Source organism: Salarias fasciatus (assembly GCF_902148845.1).
Source record: "Salarias fasciatus chromosome 23 unlocalized genomic scaffold, fSalaFa1.1 super_scaffold_20, whole genome shotgun sequence".
Classification (NCBI taxonomy): Eukaryota; Metazoa; Chordata; class Actinopteri; order Blenniiformes; family Blenniidae; genus Salarias; species Salarias fasciatus.
Genome location: NW_021941230.1, coordinates 4,337,477 through 4,356,306, shown reverse-complemented (window position 1 = coordinate 4,356,306; position 18,830 = coordinate 4,337,477). Strand labels below are relative to the sequence as shown.

General features: G+C 38.0%; 1 protein-coding gene across 1 annotated transcript; it reads left to right on the top strand.

Moving 5' to 3' along the window:
- The first annotated feature begins 3,699 nt into the window (after positions 1-3,699).
- On the top strand, positions 3,700-18,442 carry ect2l (epithelial cell transforming 2 like). Its single transcript, XM_030085720.1, has 20 exons — positions 3,700-3,768; positions 4,702-4,814; positions 5,094-5,256; positions 5,419-5,572; positions 5,645-5,741; positions 7,000-7,045; positions 7,787-7,952; positions 8,468-8,596; positions 10,295-10,387; positions 10,576-10,770; positions 11,890-11,999; positions 13,139-13,225; positions 13,336-13,445; positions 14,297-14,444; positions 14,503-14,576; positions 15,547-15,703; positions 15,776-15,841; positions 16,496-16,584; positions 16,646-16,818; positions 18,324-18,442. The coding sequence occupies exons 1-20, from the start codon at positions 3,700-3,702 to the stop codon at positions 18,440-18,442; spliced, it is 2,358 nt and encodes a 785-aa protein (XP_029941580.1).
- The last annotated feature ends 388 nt before the right edge of the window (positions 18,443-18,830 follow it).

Here is an 18,830-nt window from a genome sequence, read left to right as displayed (position 1 = left end):
TAAACGGGTTCCATTATGTTTACGGGGGATAGCGACAGATCTGGCAACCTCCTCCAGCGGACTGCAGAGGCACTGCAGGTGGTGTTCTGCGGTCGGTGATTCCGGACCGGAGACGGAGTTCTGTTGTACGTGATTTTTCTGTAGGCCATACAAATCACTGACCTTCAGAGGAAGCACAGGGCAGGCTCTCCGCCATGCTTGATGTGCGCGCTCAGAATAACAGTTTGTGTCGTGCGCTACGGAAGCCTCACACGGACAAAAGTGCGGCAAACGAGGAAAGTTGGCTCGACCCAGGGAGCGACCGTGTTCTCACTGCATGTAGATCAAGCCAGGGTGTTGTTCTATTTTACATGTACATTCACATTGAAGTTCTGCCATTTTTTGGAGCCCTGCCACAATACTCTGGCGCCGCCACTGGTGCGGCAGCACTCGGTCTTTTGTCACGCAGTCACGCCACATATTGTATTTGTCACGATGAAAAAAAATCCCGGTAAACTTGTCTGGTGCGGCGTTGGTACTCCCATTAGATGAGGGCGCCCGTGCCACGCTTGTGTCCCCCCGCGCCGTTGGAAGACGCGCTGAGCCCTTTTTTCTCTCAGCACCCCTTGTTGAGAATACGTTCCCGCGGCCATGCCCTGAGGACCCTGAATGCACCATGAAACATCCGGAAAACTGAAGACCTCTGAGGACCCTGAACACATCACGAAACATGCTGAAAACTCAAGAAAAGACCTCTGAGGACCCTGAACACACCATGAAACATAATGAAAAATCAAGGAAAGACCTCTTAGGACCCTGAACGCACCATGAAACAAGGAAAAACCTCTGAGGATCCTTGAACACACCATGAAACATCCTGAAAACTGAAGGAAAGACCTCTGAGGACCCTGAACGCATCAAGAAACATCCTGTAAACTGAAGACCTCTGAGGACCCTGAACGCATCACGAAACATCCTGAAAACTAAGAAAAAGCCCTCAGAGGACCCTGAACGCATCACGAAACATCCTGAAACCTGAAGAAAAGACCTCTTAGGACCCTGAACACACCATGACACATCCTGAAAACACAAGGAAAGAGCTCTGAGGACCCTGAACGCACCATGAAACATCCTGAATACTGAAGGAAAGGCCTTTGAGGACCTCTCAAAGGAGCCTGAAATTTCCTGAATGACCTTGAAAGCAACTTGAAAAGAGGTTGAATACCTCCCGAAGGACCTTGAAAAGACATTGAAATGAACTTGAACACCTTCCGAAGGACCTTGAAAGGATCTTGAAAACCTCCTTAAGGACCTTGAAAAGACCTTGAAATGAACTTGAACATCTCCCGAAGGACCTTGGAAAAGACCTTGAAAACCTCCTGCAGGACCTTGAAAAGACATTGAAATAAACTTGAATATCTCTTGATGGACCTTGAAAACCTCCTGCAGGACCTTGAAAACATACCGAAGGACCTTGGACAGACGGCAAACAGCCCTGGAACCCCCTGATTTACCCCGAAAACGTCCCCAGAAGTCTGTGAGTCCTCCACTCAACAACTTCCACACCTTTCTGTCTCACAAACTAAAAACTCTCCCTCTGGTTTATTGATGAGCCACTTTTTGTTTCTGCAGTAAACTTTTCATCTGTTTTCCTCTGAGGCTGCAGAGTTTTCCTCTCATCCCGGGCCGTGATGCCTTCAGGGTCTGCTGAGATAAAACGAGAAGCGAGAAGCCTTGGGGTCGGCCTCAGGCCGTGGAAGTTTTAGAACTTTCTGTTATTGTTTATTTCATCTGAGGTTACAAAATCTGCAGCAGAGAAGTCGACGTTGAACACAAAGACAAGACACAGAAGTTAAAATATTCTCTATGGATTTATTTCCTGATGTCTGTGAACGCCTCGTCATGCATACTATCTATTGTTGTTGTTGTTTATTGTTTATTGTTGCCTATTATCTATTATTGTTTATTTCATCTGATGTTCCAAATCTGTCGAGGAGATTTTGACAAACCTTGAACGTCTTGTCATCTTTGCGGTGGCCATATTGGATGGGTCATCATGAAACCAAGAGTTAGCCGCTAGCTAACGGCTAAAGCTGGATTTTTAAGTTTTTGCTACACTGACCAGATAAATTTTTTAAATGCAAAATTTTCAAAAGTTAAAAGAAAATTCCCAGAAATTGAACCAAGAACAAGTTTAGAACAAAACCATGTTTTTACTCATTAGAATTAACATCAAAATCTACGCTGTCGAGCTTGGGACTGTTGACGTTTCACAACTTTCTATTATTGTTTATTTCATCTGATGTTTCAAATCTGCTGCAGCAAAGTTGACGTTCAAAACAAAGACAAGAAACTAAGTTTAAACATTCTTGGATTTTTTTTTTTTTTTTTTTTTGCTGATGTCCTTGAATGTCTCCTCATCGTTGCATCGGCCATATTGGATGGGGAAACATGAACCCACGAATTAGCTGCTAGCTAACCACTAAAACTGGATTTTCCGCCTGACAAAATTCAGTTTTGAAATTACATTTGTTTTTGTTTTTAGAAATGTGGAAGAAGAAGAAAGCAGAACATAACAACACAAAAAATCTAAATCTGAGCAAGTTTTTTAAACTTATTCTGAGTGAAAATGTCTCATTCTCTTGCATTTAAGATAAATTAACTTAAAATGATATTTTCTCAAAATAAAAAAGACTTGATGTAAGACAAGTTTGCAATTTTCACTTCTTCTATTGGCAGATTTGTATCCTGTGAATCAAGATACATTTGCTTTGAAAAAAGTTAAAAAAAAACAAAACAAAAGAATTTGTAGATTTTTTCTTGGCTGGCCAGCAGAGAGCAGTGTTCTGCTTTTAAATTAAAAGAAAGCAAATTAAATATAATAAAACAAGTAAAATATAAAACAAAGAAATTAAACAAATCTAAATTTAAAAAGAAAAGAAAATAGCAAAATAAAATTAATAGTAAATCGAAAAATTATAAAACAAATTAAAATATAAAATTAAATGAAATAAATAATAAACAAAATGAAACAATTATAAAATTAAGGAAAACATAAACTTAAAAATATAAAATAACTTAATAAAATAAATCAAAACAAAATAACACAAAACCAATTGAGGCCAGAGGAGGGCAGTGCTCTGCTATGAAATGAAAATAAATTAAATGAAATAAAACAAAATTGAATTAAAATTCAATATTAAATACAAATAAAATTAAATAAAAAAGATTTTAAAAAATCACAATGACATACAGTTACATGAAAATATAAAATAAAATTAAAAAACATATTCATATAAAACAAAATAAAATAAAAAATTTAATTAAAATGCAATGTTAAATCAAAATCAAACGAAATTAAATTATTATAGCAAAATAAAATTGTCAATGGAATAGAACTATTTCAGAACAGAGTATATATAATTAAATAAAATTAAGAAAATAGAATGAAATAAAACAAATGAAAATAAAAAAACCAAAACCAAATTAAATGAAACCAAATTAAATCAAACTATAGTGTGTCCAGCAGAGGGCGGTGTTCTGCTCTGGTTAGTCATTGATGTGAAGGAATGTGAACTCACCCTTTTGTTTGTGCGTCTCCACAGCGACCGGGTGGAGCAGTGGGGCAGTGGGGCAGTGTAGCAGTGGAGCAGAGCTCCGCGGTGCAGAGCGTTGGTCTGATTCCCTCCGGTCGGATTAAAAACAGAAGGTTCCTCCAGGATGCAGCAGAACGGAGAGCAAGGCTTCAGCTGCTGGACGCCTCTGAGCAACAAGCAGCGCAACGTTCAGGTGAGAGCAGGAGCGTGGGAATTTACAGCTTCTCCTGCTGAAACGACACAGTGTTTGGTAAATAAAAGATTATAAACGACAAAAATACAAGCTTTAGAATTTGGATCCAGGAATTAGTTACAAACAATAACCAGGTTTTTTTTTTTTTTTTTCAATGACACGTGATGAATTCCAGAGGTGGAGGGAAAAAAATCACCCACAAAAAAGAAAAAAACAAAAGAAAACACAAACAAAAAACAAAAACAAAAAAAGAAAACTAAAAGTAATCACTTCAGTGTAACTCAACCCTTTTTTTCATAATTTTTTTTTTTTTTTTTTAACTTTTTTTGGGTTCAACCCCATTTTTTTTAAGGATTCAAACCAAAAATAAAACGCAATAAAAAAAAGTTATATAAAACAACTGAAATAAAATAAAACAACGTAAGTTTTAAAAAAAAATACAGAAAAATAGAAAAAAATTAAAAATAAAACAACATTTATTAAATATACACAAAATGTAATAAATCAATGTGAAATATTTTTTTAAATACAAAATATAATACAAAAAATTAAATACATAATGAAATTTAAAAAAGCCAACAAAAAGAACAATTGCAAAACAAAAAAATAAAATTAAATAAAACTGAAAAAAGTAATAAAATCAAAGTGAAATTAAAACAAAACAGCTTTCAGTTCTATGTTCTATTTGTCTATATTCTCAGTTCTACATTCTGTTTTTGTACGTTCTGTGTTTATATTTCCAGGTCTGCGTTCTGGTGTCTATGTCCTCAGTTCTATGTTCTCAGTGTTCTGTGTTCTCCTGAACCTGCTTCTCCATTGCTTCCAGATCTATGTTATGCGGTTTATATTCATTGGTCTAAATTCTTTGCTGTCTATATTATTGGTTCTACGTTCCGTTGTTCTATGTTCTCAGTGTTCTGTGTTCTCCTGCAGCTGTTTGAGCAGCGCCTGGTTCTGGTTCTCCACTGGTTCCAGATGTGGAACCAGCAGCAGAGGAAACAGCTGCTGGAGCAACTGCTGAGGACCAGCAGCAGCAGGGAGCAGAGGTCAGAGGTCAACATCTGGACCAGGACCAGGACCAGGACCAGGAATAGAACCAAGGACCAGGACTAGAACCAGGGATCAGACTTGGACCAGGACTAGGACTAGAGACCAGGACCAAGGCTAGAGAACAGAGACCAGGATCAAGAGTTAAGACCAGAGACCAAGACTAAGACCAGAGACAAGACTAAAGACTACAGACCAGTACCAGGCCAAAGACCAGCACCAGACCAGACACTAGGACCAAGTCAAGACCAGGACATTGACCCCGTCTCCGTCTGTAGGTTCTGCAGAGACCTCCTGACCCGGGTCCTCCCAGAGACCCGGCTGGACTTCAGCAGGGTTCTGCCCCGGACCCTGAGCCTCCACATCCTGGCCTTCCTGACCCCCCAGGACCTCTGCAGGGCTGCGGGGGTCTGCTGGACCTGGAGGGTCCTAGCTGAGCAGGTGAGACCAGGACCAGGACCAGGACTGGAGACCAAAGCCAGAACTAGCACTACGACTAGCACTAACACTACGACCAAGACCAGGACCAGGATTAAGACCAGGACCAAACGCTTCAGGTCTGTAGTTCTAACCCCTGTGCTTCTGGTCCTGGTCCTGGTCCAGGACTGCCTGTGGACCGGGCCCTGCATCAGGAGGGGCTGGTTCCTGCCTTACAGTCCTGGGCCCAAAGAGTTCGGGTCCTGGAAAAACCACTATGTGTGGTGCGTCGGCTCCCTGGACTGGAATCGAACCAGCAACCCCCGAGAGGAGCAGAGCGGTGAGAGTCAGGGAGGAGACCAGGGCAGGGTTCAGGAGGGTCTGGTCTAAAGGGGTCGCTTTGGTCCTGCAGGGGAGTCCAGGACCAGGAGGGTCCAAGGTGGGGTTCTGGGTCTGCCAGAGTCCAGGACCGGGTTCCAGACCAGGACTCTGGAGAAGCTTCAGACCAGGTGATTCTGACTGGAGGATGCTGACTGAAGGGCTTCCTGAAAATTTTAACAAAACTTTCTTAAATCTAAAAACAAAATCCACGAAATCTCTGAAAATAAAATCCTTCAATCTGTAAAAAAAAAAAAAAATCCTTAAATATCAAAAAATATTAAAAAATGCACACTTTCTTAAATCTCTATAAAAATAATCCTTAAATCTAAAAAAAAAAAATTATTAAACCGCTACAGCAAAAATCTTTAAATCTCCAACAAAAAATTCCCTAAAGCTGTAAAAAAACCTTAAATGTCAAAAAAAATCCTTAAATCTCAAAGAAAAAAAATCCCTAAATCCTTAAAAAGAAATCCTTAAATCTCCCAAAAAAAACCTACATCTTAAAAAAAAAAATTCCTTGATTGTAAAAAAAATCCTTAAATCTCTGAAAAAAATCATCAAATCCAAAAAATCTTTAAATCTAAAAAATATCCTTAACTATTTATAAAAATAATCCTTAAATCTCTGAAAAAATACTTATTCCTAAAAAAAAATCCTTAAATATTTATAGAAATAATACTTAAATATCCAAAAAAAAGAAATCCATAAATCTAAAAAAAAAGCTTTAAATCTCTGAAAAAATACTTATATCAAAAAATTCTTAAATATTTTTATTTTAAAAAATATTTTTATAATATGAAAAAAACCTGAATATTGACAAAATGAAATTCTTAATTCTCAAAAAAAATGCTTGGAATCTCAAAAGAATCCTGAAATCTCCCCCCAAAAACTTTAAATCTCTAGAAAAAAATGCTTAACTCTCCAACAACAATTCCCTAAATCTGTTAAAAAAAAGACAATTCCTTAAATGTCAAAAAATCCTTGAATTTCAAAAAATTCTTTAAATCCCCCCAATAATCCCTTAAATCTCTAAAAAATAAAATCCTTAATTCTCTAAATAAAATCCTTAAATCTTTAAAAACTCCCTTAAAACCTCCAAAAAAATCATTTAATCTCTAAGAATTTCCTTGAACCTTTCAAAAAACAAAAAAGTGTGAAATATCTAAAAACTTGCTTAAATCTCTAAGACTATTCCTTTAATCTCTAAAACTCCCTTAAATCTTTAAAAACTAAATTAAATATCAATAAACTTCTTAAATCTCATCAAACTCCCTTATATGTGGACGTATCTCGTTACAGTGTCGGCCTGATGGATCCCCAGGAAGTCCCGCCCCCTTTCTACTGCAGACCCCGCCCACCACCACCACCGCCCCCTGCTGGGGAACCCTCCACCCTGCTGCTGCTCATCTCCAACTCCATGCCGGCCTACGAGGTGAGAGAGAGAGAGAGAGAGTGAGAGAGAGAGAGAGAGAGAGAGAGAGAGAGAGAGAGGCCATGGACATGAACTGGGTACGCTGTTTTGGATGAACTTGTTTCCATGCTAATTGGTGATCAACGTCGTCATCTCATTCAACTGGACTTGGTGTCTTCTATGGATTGGTTTCCATGTTAATTGATAACCGACTTCCTCATCTCATTTACTGCTACTTAAAGGAGCAACTGAACAGTGTTTTAGATTAATTGGTTTCCATGCTAATTGACGCCTGACTTCCTCATTTCATTGAATGTTAGAACTGGACACTGTGTTTTGGATGAATTGGTTCCAATGCTAATTGGTGACCAACTTCCTCATCTCATTTATTTCAACAACTGGACGTGGTGTTTCGGATGAATTGGTTTTCATTGTAATTGGTCACCGACTACCTCATCTCATGTGGTTACAACTGGACATGGTGTTTTGAGTAAATTAGTTTCCATGCTAATTGCTGACCTACTTCCTCGTCTCATTTAATGCTACTTAAAGGAGCAACTGCACACGGTGTTTCAGATGAATTGGTGTCCATGCTAATTGATGACCGACTTCCTGTTGCATCCCCATACCTTTTTTTTTTAACTTTAATTTAAATCAGTGAAGAATGCTACAGGAAGTGACTCACCTGCTAACAGATGAGCCAGTAAATCTGAAACACCTCATCGACTGTGTGTGTGTGTGTGTGTGTGTGTGTGTGTCCAGGTGCTGCTGAGCGGGCTGCAGCTGGGGGTGCAGGCGGAGCTGCTGGACCACAGGGGGTGCCTCCCCGCCCTGCTAGCCCAGGCTCAGAGGGCCGCCCGGGGCAGGAGGGTCCGCAGGATCGGCCTGCTGGTTCCAGGAGGAACTCAAGAAGTCCAGCTTCTTAAAAGTGAGGACCCATTTCTATGTGGGACCAGGAAGACAGAGGCATTTTCAAAAGTTGGATTTCCCCATTTCACATGGGAATACGAACTTTTAAAAAAAAGTTGCATTTCCCCCTTTTTCCATGGAGATGAAGCATTTTCCAAAAGTTGTTTTTACTCATTTTCATGAAGACAATTTTTTTTCTCCAAAAGTTGCATTTTCCCCTATTTCTATGGCTATAAACCAGCCTTTTCCTTTCAAAATAAAAGCCTATTGAGCCCCTGTGTTCCTCCCTCCAGACTCTGTGGTTCTTTCAAAATAAAAGCCTGTTGAGCCCCTGTGTTCCTCCACTGTAGACTATGCGGTCCTTTCAAAACAAAAGCGCTGTGTTCCTCCCTCATGACTCTGCGGCCCTTTGAAAATAAAAGCCCTGTGTTCCTCCCTCCAGATTCTGTGGTCCTTTCAAAATAAAAGCCCTATGTTTCTCCCTCCAGTCTATGCAGTCCTTTCAAAATAAAAGCCTTGTGTTTCTCCCTCCAGATTGTGTGGTCTCAGCAGAGACTCTACGGAACCTGGAGCTCAAGGAATTCTGGGCAAAACTGAGCGAGCTGCTGGATCCTGGTGTGGAGGAGAGAGGGATCGATCTCTTCTGCCCCCTGGCTGCATCCGGTAACAACTACAGATTAATCACGATCAATTAATCTAGGGCTGGGAAGACTTTTTTTTTTTTTTTTTTTAAATTGCAATTAATTGAAGGATTAAAATTTCGTTTGATCTATAGTAACTGCAAAAATTTTAGGATTAATCACAATTAATCGCAGACATTCTGGGATTAATCAAAAATTACGTAAATGTGATTAATCACATAATTTGTGTATATATATTTATTTGGGAAATTCTATGTTGTGTCACAATTCACATCCAAAATCATGATTTGTTATAGATATTCCATGATTAATGAATACTTATCAGACACATTTTGCAAATAAAAAACAGTTTATTACCGAGATTGTGATTAATCACAGTTTATGGACATTCTGAGATTAATCATGATTCATTAGAGAAGTTAAGTGATTATTTAGAAGCTATGGAAATGAGATTGATCACAGAATTTCTATAGTTAACTTGCGATTAATCACATTTATTATGGAAAATCTGTGCTTGTTCACAATACATTACAGAAATTTTGTGATTAATCACAATGTATTTAGGACATTATGCGATTAATTGTGATTTATTATGGAAAAATTGCAATTAATCTTGATTTATTATGGATGTTCTATGATTAATCATGATTTCTAGGACAAATTTTGTTGAGATTTCTATCAGAACTTATGGAAATAAGATTAATGACAGATGTATTGATTGATCTGTATTAGATAATTTTTATGGAAATTATGCAATTAATCATCATTCATTATATCAATTATGTGATTAATCACAATTTGTTATGGGAATTATGCCATTAACCACAAGTCATTACAGAAATTATATGATTAATCATGATATATTATGGAAATTATGTGATTAATCAGAAGTTACGGAAATGCGATTGACCACAGAACTCCTATCGGTTAACTTGATGATTAATCACAATGAAGCTTCCAGAACAGAGATTCTGTAGTTAACCATGATTCATGACTGGAAATTGTGATTAACTTCAATTTTTATGAAAATTAATTGCAATTTAATACTGAAATTATGTGATTAATCAATTTATTACTGAAATTATGATTGATCTTTATTTATTATGAAATTTAGCATGAAAATCGTGTGATTAATCATGACTGAATAGTTCACATTTTGAGAATAATCACTAATTATTACTGAAATAGTGTGATTAATTAAAATTTTTATCAGAAAATATCATGGAAATTACCTGATTAATCATGATTTACTATTGCAATTATTTAATAATTGAAAAATAATTTTGACAAATTGAGAATAATTATGGAAAATCTATGATATTGTGATTAATTAGCGAAATGCCGTGATTAATTACGCTCCATATGGGAGTTGTTTCCTACCAAATATGAAGATAAAAAAAAAACAATAGAAAATGTGATTAATCACAAAATTTCCTACAGTTAATTGCGATTCATGTGACTAATTATGGTTTGTGAAGAAAATTCTGTGATTATTTATGTTTTACTATGGCAATTACGCAATCAACGATTAATTTTTTAAATATTGTGATTAACTGCAGAAAGATTGTGATTAGGTATGTAAATATTTTGATTAATTATAGAAAAAATGGTGATTAAAGAAGCTGGTAATGGTCGTTTATGAAAAAATGACAATTTTTTACCATTCCAATTATAAATGTGATTAATCACAGTTAATTGCGATTAATGTACCTCCTTCCAGCATCCGGCATCTCCGTCCTGAAGGTTCTCTCGGTTCTCACCCAGGCTGAGGTTCTCTCTCCCATGGGGTTCTCCACCGGAACCTTCCAGAGCAGTGAGTTTGGAAACAGGAAGTGGGTCTAGAACTATAGGAAGTGGGTCAGGAGCAGTGAGTACAGAAACAGGAAGTGTGTCCAGAGCAATGAGTATAGAAGTAGGAAGTGGGTCCTGAGCAGGGAGTATAGGAACAGGGCATAGGTCCGTCGCCCTCTACCTTCCCCTTATAAACACTCTGCTGTTCAGTCCTCAGCCCCTGGTCGGACTTTGGGTTCCGCTCCATTCCCCCGGGGGTTCCTGCTCTGAGGTTCCTGCACCGGAATGTTCTGCAGGCCTGGTGCAGGCAGGCCCAGTGGATGGAGAAGGTTCTAGAGCGGATCAGGATCTCCTTCAGGACGGAACTGCAGAGAGAGGGTTCCAGGATCCGGGGACGACTTCTGGGTGGGTTCTAACAGGAACCTTTAGGTAACAGGAAAATTTAGGGTCTAGTAGTAAGAGGAACCTATGAATTAACAGGATCCTTTGGTTTTAGTCAGAAGAGTTTTTAAATTAGGAGGAACCTTTAGATTAAGAGGAATCTTTATGTTCTAGTGAGAAGAGGAAACTTGATATTAGGGGAACCTTTAGGGTCTAGTAATAAGAGGAACCTTTGGTTGTATTATTTACAGGGACCTATAAATTACCAGGAAACTTTGGTTCTAGTCGTAAAAATAACCTATGGTTCTAGTATTAAGAGGAACTTTTGGTTCTAGTAACCAGGGGAACCTTTAGACTAGCAGGAACATTTGGTTCTAGTAACCAGAGGAACCTTTAGACTAGCAGGAACATTTGTTTCTAGTAACCAGAGGAACCTTTAAAGCAACACTAAGGAACTTTCAGTTTTCGTTGATTCTGGCGGCGCCAGTGGACAAAAGCGGTAGTGTTTTGCCTGAACGAATACTACAGTTCCCATGAGGCCTAGCACGTGGCGTCGTAAAATGCTGCTCCCGGTCGCATGCTGTCGGACTGAACTCGCCTTCATTTGTTTCCAGTGGCTGTGTGAAGGACGGATAGCAACGAGGTAATGAATCTAATGGTGGCTGAACAATGTTATATCATGATGTGGTGCATGCCGTAAAGCAGTCCGCACATTTGGAGCTTTTTAGTGAGCAGGGTTCCTACCACCCTCCTCACAGCTGCTCAGTCCAAGTGAAAGCAATACTGACGCCCTCAGGCCGTGACAGAGGGGTCATTCAACTAGTTGTAAGTCGATGTATCATCACAAAGGATATTAAAATGTTTTATTAAGGTTGAAAAGTTCCTTAGTATCGCTTTAAATTAAGAGGACAATTTGGTTCTAGTAACCACAGGAACCTTTTGGTTCTAGTAACAATAGGAACCTTTAGATTGAGAGGAACCTTTGGTTCTAGTAAGAAGAGGAACCCTTTGGTGCTACTAAGTAAAGGAACCTTTAGATTAAGAGAAACATGTAGTTCTAGTAACCAGAGGAGCCTTCAGATTAAGAGGAACATTTGGTTCTAGTAACCAGATTAACCTTTAGTAAACCTGTTGTGGTTCTAGGTCATTTCCTGTGGGATCAGCTCCAGCTGGACATTCTCCATGTTCCTTCAGAACTCAGTGAGTCCCTGACTGAAGAATTGAGGGTTCTGTCAGGACCGGATCAGGATCAGGTCAGAGAACAACAAACAACATCTATTAAATATGAATTAGAACAGCAAACATGGCTGCCATGCTGTTCCGTCTCCTCCTCCAGGTCCACTTCCTGTCTGAGTTCATCACACAGTGGAGAGAGGAGAAGAAGAAGAAGAAGAAGAAGAAGTCCTCCAGCACCACAGAAGAAGAAGAACACATGACTTCAAGATTAGGACTGCCTCTGGTGCTTTGAGGAGAAAACAAAAGCTAGAAAAACAATTATTTTTTAAATTGTGATTAATCACTGAATTGAAATAATTAATTATGATTCAGGTAATTTCCATATCAAGTCATGATTAATCACAGAATTACTCTAATACATTCAGATTAATCACTGAAATGAAATAATAATTGGCATAATTTCCATACTGAATCATGATTAATCACTGAATTACTTTTAATAAATTGTGATTAATCACTGAATTTAAAGAATTGACATAATTTCCTTATTAAATCATGATTAATCACAGAATTCCTCTATTAAATTTTAATTAATCACTGAATTTAAATAATACGTTTTTATTAATCACATAATTTCTGCAATACATTGTCAGTCAATTCCAAAATCAATATGACAAGGCAAGATTAATTAATTTTGACAGAGTGAGATTAATCATGATAATATGTATTTTGACAACCCCAGATTAATTAATCGAACAAGAAATAATCTTGTAACGGCCCTGGATTAATTAATCAAAGCTTTAATATTTAATATTTAATATTCTCGTGAGCAATTGAGTAGATTAATCTTTTTTAATAACTGTTGATTAATTCAATTAATCAATGCAATTGGATTAATTAATGTCTGATTTTTTGACAGTCATTTAGTAATCAATTATTTTTTAATTATGTTGTTGCAGCTCCACATTTTTAATCAGGATTACAAAAAGCCCTTTACAGACCAAGATAAATTAATCATGATTAGAGATTAACCATGAAAAATTGACTTCCTGGGATTAATTAATCACATTCTTAAGAAAAATAAACTATAAATTATCAAAATAATTAAATAAGTCTTTTGGCAGGGCTAGATTAATTAGTTGCTATACCAAAATTAATCTTCTGACAGCTCCAGATTAATTAATTGTGATTAATCGTGATTAACTGCTGACCTCAGACAGCTCTGGACTGGAGAGGAGCGGTGGTCACAGATCTCCACAACAGCGAACGGCTCTATCTGGAAAGACTGTGTGGCATCCAGAAGGTATATAGATCTACTGTCTTTATCTATCCGTTTATCAGTGGAGGTGGTCCGTCATGGTTTTGTGTCCCTCTTTGTTTCTGAATGTTTTCTGTTCCTCTTTGACCCCACAGGTTTACCAGCAGCCTCTGGCTGAGAGTCTGAGCTGCAGCAGAGAGATTCTGAGCTTCACTGAGATCCAGATCATCCTCAGGCCAGTAGAGCAGATCCTGGAGGTCAACAGGTAGTACGCATGTTAGATGCTACATGCTAAATGCTAATGCTATATGGTATATGCTACATGTTAGGCTACATGTTATATGCTATATGCTACATTCTATATGATAAATACCACATGATATGTTAGGCTACATGCTACATGCTAATGCTATGTGATACATGCTAATCTTGTATGCTATATGCTACATGATAGGCTACATGCTATATGCTACATGATACATGCTAGGAAACATGTTCGGCTACATGCTACATGCTAATGCTACGTGATACATGCTACATGTTATATGCTACATGCAATATGCTAAATACTACATGCTACAAGTCAAGGCTACATACTATATGATATATGCTATATGCTACATGCTATATGCTGTATAGTAATGATACATGCTATAAGTTAAGGCCACATGCTAAAGCTACAAGCTAATGCTATATGCTACGAATCAAGGTTACATGCTGTATGCTATATGCTAATGCTACAAGTCAAGGCTACATGTTATATGCTATATGCTACAAGTCAAGGCTACATGCCATATGCTGTATGGCTACATGATGCAAGTTTAGGCCACATGCTAAAACTACATGCTAAATACTATGTGCTACATGCTACAAGTTAAGGCCATATGCTAAAGCTGCATGCTAAATGCTATGTGCTACATGCTACAAGTTAAGGCTTTACACATAAATGATGCTACATGCGAATTGCTACATTTTACATGCTAAAGACTTTTAGACCTTACACTTAAGAGTTGCTACATGCTAAATGCTACATTCGAAATGCTAAAGAGTGACAGGGATTACACATGAATAATGCTACATGCTAATGCTAAATGCTACATGCTATGCTCATCACAGGTTGTTCGAGGCAAATCTCGGTGTTCGTCTGTCCCGCTGGGGACCGGATCGCTGCATCGGAGACGTTTTCAAAAAGCTGTGTTCCAACCTGAGAGTCTACAGCAACTATTTCAACAACCTCCACATGGCGGTTTCCACCGTGGACCGGGTACGAGGCATTCGCATGTTAGCATGTTAACATCCTTATCATGATGTGTTTCCCTCAGTGCAGAGAAACCAAACCGGCGTTCCGCTGCTTCCTGAAGAGAGTGGACAGAACCGTCAACACTCACATGATGAGGTGGGACAACTTTTGAAAAACCCAGGCCGGGTTTGATGGAACTCTGAGTCGGCCATGTTTTTAATTGTAGTAATTTGTGTCGGCCATATTTGTAGGGTATAGTACTCTCTTTCAGCCATATTTGTAGGATATTGTACTCTGTCGGCCATATATGTAAGGTGTAGTACTATGTAGTCACTTTCAAAAATGCCTCAAATTCCTCTTAAAATCCCTTAAATCTCCTAATAATCTCTCAAAAATCCCTTAAATTTCTGCTAAATCTCAAAAGATTCATATATCTTAATACATTTAATCCCTTGAAAATCCCTTAAATTTCTTGGAAAAAAATCAAAATTCGAATTAAATCTCTCAAAAATCCCTTAAAATTCTCTTAAATCTCTCAAAAATCATCTAAATCGCTTGAAATCTCTCAAAAGTCCCTAAAAATCTTTCTCTTATGTCTGTCTATAATCACTTAAACCTCTGAAAAATCCTTTAATTTCAACGCAATCTCTGAAAGTATCTTAAATTTATTTTAAATCTGTCAGAAATCCAATAAATTTCTCTTTAATATCTGAAAAAGCCTTAAATTTCTCTCATATCTCTCAAAAAAACATTAAATTTCAACTAAAGCTCTCAAAAGCCCCTTAAATTTAACTAAAATCTCTCAACAATCCATTACATTTCTCCTAAATTCCTTAAAAATCCCATAATTTGTCTTAAACCACTTCAAACTCCCTTACGCTTCTCTTAAATCTGTCAAAAATCTATTAAATGTCAACATAATCCCTCAAAAATCCCTTAACTCTCTTCAAAGTTACATAATTTTAACTTAAATCTCTTCAAAATTCTTTAATGGTCCCTTAAATCTCCTCAATGTTCGCCATATTTGTAGGGTACAGTGCTCTCTGTCGGCCATATTTGTAGGGTATAATACTCTGTGTCAGACATATTTGTAAGGTATAGTACTAACTGTCGGCCTTGTTTCCAGCCTGCTGGAGCTCCTGCTGACCCCGGTGATTCGAATCGAGGAATACGTGACTCTGCTTCAGGCTCTAAAGCTTCACACCGAGCAGAATCACCCCGATTGGCCTGACGTCTGCTCCAGTCTGGAGACCATGATGACATTCAGGGAGTTCGTCCAGAAGGTAGGGAGACAGTTTTTGAAATAAAGCAACATCATTGACCTCAGGATGAAATTAATGTTTCTAATGTTTCAGTTGAAGTTTAACTCAGAAGCTGATGAAGTGATGGACGAGACACAGAAGATAATCCAGAACTGTCCAGTAAGAGCTACACACTACAAATATGGCTGATACAGTACTATACCCTACAAATATGGCCGACACAGAGTAGTATACCCTACAAATATGGCCAACACAGAGTACTGTACCCTACAAATATGGCCGACACAGAGTACTATACCCTACAAATATGGCCGACAGAGGATTATACCCTACAAATATGGCCGACACAGAATACTGTACCCTACAAATATAGCCGACACAGAGTACTATACCCTTCAAATATGGTCGATACAGAGTTCTATACCCTACAAATATGGCCAACACTGAGTACTGTACCCTACAAATATGGCCGACACAGAGTGCTGTACCCATCAAATATGGCCGACAGAGTACTGTACCCTACATATATGGCCGACACAGAGTACTATAACCTACAAATATGGCCGACAGAGTACAATACCCTACAAATATGGCCGACACAGAGTACTATACCCATCAAATATGGCAGACACAGAATACTATACCCTACAAATATGGCCGACACAGAATACTGTACCCTACAAATATGGCCGACACAGAGTACTATACCCTACAAATATGGCCGACAGAGTACAATACCCTACAATTATGGCCAACACAGAGTACTGTACCCATCAAATATGTCCGACATTGTTTTTTTTATTACCTGTTCAGACGCTCCGTGAAGGAAACCGTCAACTCCTGCTCCGTCAGGACGCTGCCTTGCTCATTAGCTCCAGGGAAACCCTCCCAGACTCCCTCAGGTGAGTTGACCTTTGACCCCACGGCCTCATTTCCACCCCTAACCTGTGACCATCCCTCCAGAATCTTTCAGGAGTTCTCGGACGTCACCCTCTTCCTGTTCAGCGACGCCCTGGTCCTGACCCGCCGGGCCACTAGCCACGCCCCCTTCACCCTGATCCCCCGCGTGGAGCACGTATTCAATTCCTCCGTTGCTCTGGACAGCCTGTCGGTCCGGGAGATCAAACACAGTCCCTGTGAGTTCAACCAGGACCAAAATCTCTCCAAAATCTCTTTTAAATCTGACTAGATTCCCTTAAATTTCTCATAAATCTCTGAAAAAATCCTTTAAATTTCTCCTAAATCTCTCCAAATCACTTAATCTGTCATAAATCTCTTCAAAATCCCTTAAATCTCTTTTAAATCTTACCAGAATCCCTTAAAGTTCTCTTCAATATCTCCAGACTCCCTTTAATTTCACTTACATCTCAAAAATCCCTTAAATTTCTCTCAAATCTCTCCAGAATCCCTTAAATTTCTCAAAAATCCCCTAAATATTTCTTGAATGTCTCAAAAATCCTTTGTTTCTCTTGAATCTGACCAGAATCCCTTAAGTTTCTTCTTAAATCTCTCAGAAATTCCCCTAAATTTTAAATCCCTCCAGAATCCCTTAAATCTCTCCTTAATCCCTTAAATCTCTCCTTAATCCCTTAAATCTCTCCAGAATCCATTACATATGTCTTCATTTTCTGTAAAAGCCCTTAAATTTATTCTTAAAAAAATTCTGAAATATTCCTTAAATATGTAGTAAATCTATCCAAAATCCCTTAAATTCATTCTTAAATCTCTCAAAAATCCCTTAAATTTTTTCTTAAATCTGTCCAACATCCCTTAAATCTATCTTGAATATCTCCAAAATCCCTTAAATTTCCCTCAAATCTCTCCAAAATCCCTTAAAATTGTTCTTAAATTTCTCCAAAATCTCTTAAATTTCTCTGAAATGTGTCCAGATTCCCTGAAATTTCTTTCAGACTTCTCTTAAGTCACCCCAAAATCCTTTATATTGATTAAATCTCTTCAGAATCCCTTATATCTCTCTAAAATCAATTAAATCTGTCTGAATTTCTTTCCAATATCCACGACATTTCTCTTGAATCTCTCCAAAATTCCTTAAATCGCTCCAACTCCAAAATCCCTTAAAATTCTTTAAAATCTCTCAGAAGCACCTTAAATTTCCAAAAATCCCTTGAGTTTCTCTTAAACCTCTCAAAAATCCCTTAAATCAGTTTTAAATCTCTCCAAAATCCCTTGCATTTCTCTTAAGTGTTTCTAAAATCCCTTAAATATTTCTTAAATGTGTCCAAAATTCCTTAAATCTGTCTTGAATCTGTCCAAAATCCCTTAAATTTCCCTCAAATCTCCCAAAAACCCCTTAAAGTTGTTCTGAAATCTCTCCAAAACCCCTTAATCTGTCCCTTAAATTTCTCTTGAATCTCCCTTAAATGTGTTTAATTTCTCAAAAATCCATTAAATTTCCCTCAAGTCCCCCAAACCCCCTTAACTTGTCTTCACTCTCTCCAAAATCCCTTAAAATTCTCTTAAATTTCTTCAAAAATCCTTAAATTGCACTTTAATCTATTCAAAATCCCTTAACTCTTTAGTCGTAAATTTCTCTTTAGTCTCTCCAAAGTCCCTTAAATTTGTTCTTAAATTTCTCCAGACTCCCTTAAATGTGTGTTCACTCTCTGGTGTGTGGTTCCAGATGTGGGCCGGGCCCTGGTCCTGGATGGACCCTCCACCTCCTGGGTCTGTTTCCTGGAGGACGAAGAGGAGAGGGAGCACTTCCTCATCGTCCTGCGATCGGCTTTGCTGGGGCGATGAAGCGAGACACATGTTGGAAACATCTGGAGGAACAGCGAGTCCATACATGGACAATATGTCAAAGTAAAAGTCTCAATAAAAGCTTTTAAAACCTCCTAAAGTCTCCTCAAAACTTTTCAAACAGCCAAAAACCTCCGCAAACTTCCAAAAACTGTCCTGAAGCCTCAAGAAATACTTTTTAAAACATCTAACTGTAACCAGGTTAACCCATGGTTAAAAGTGTTTAAAGTTTTTTTCTTTTTTAAAAAGGAGCTCATTACTGGAAAATGTTTGAAAAATTAAAAAGAAGAAAAGAGAATGTAGTTCATGTCTTGTGAATATGAGAATTTCGTTATTTGATTTGATTGTTTAAAGTGTTCTAAGTATTATGAGTGCCTTATTGCCATTT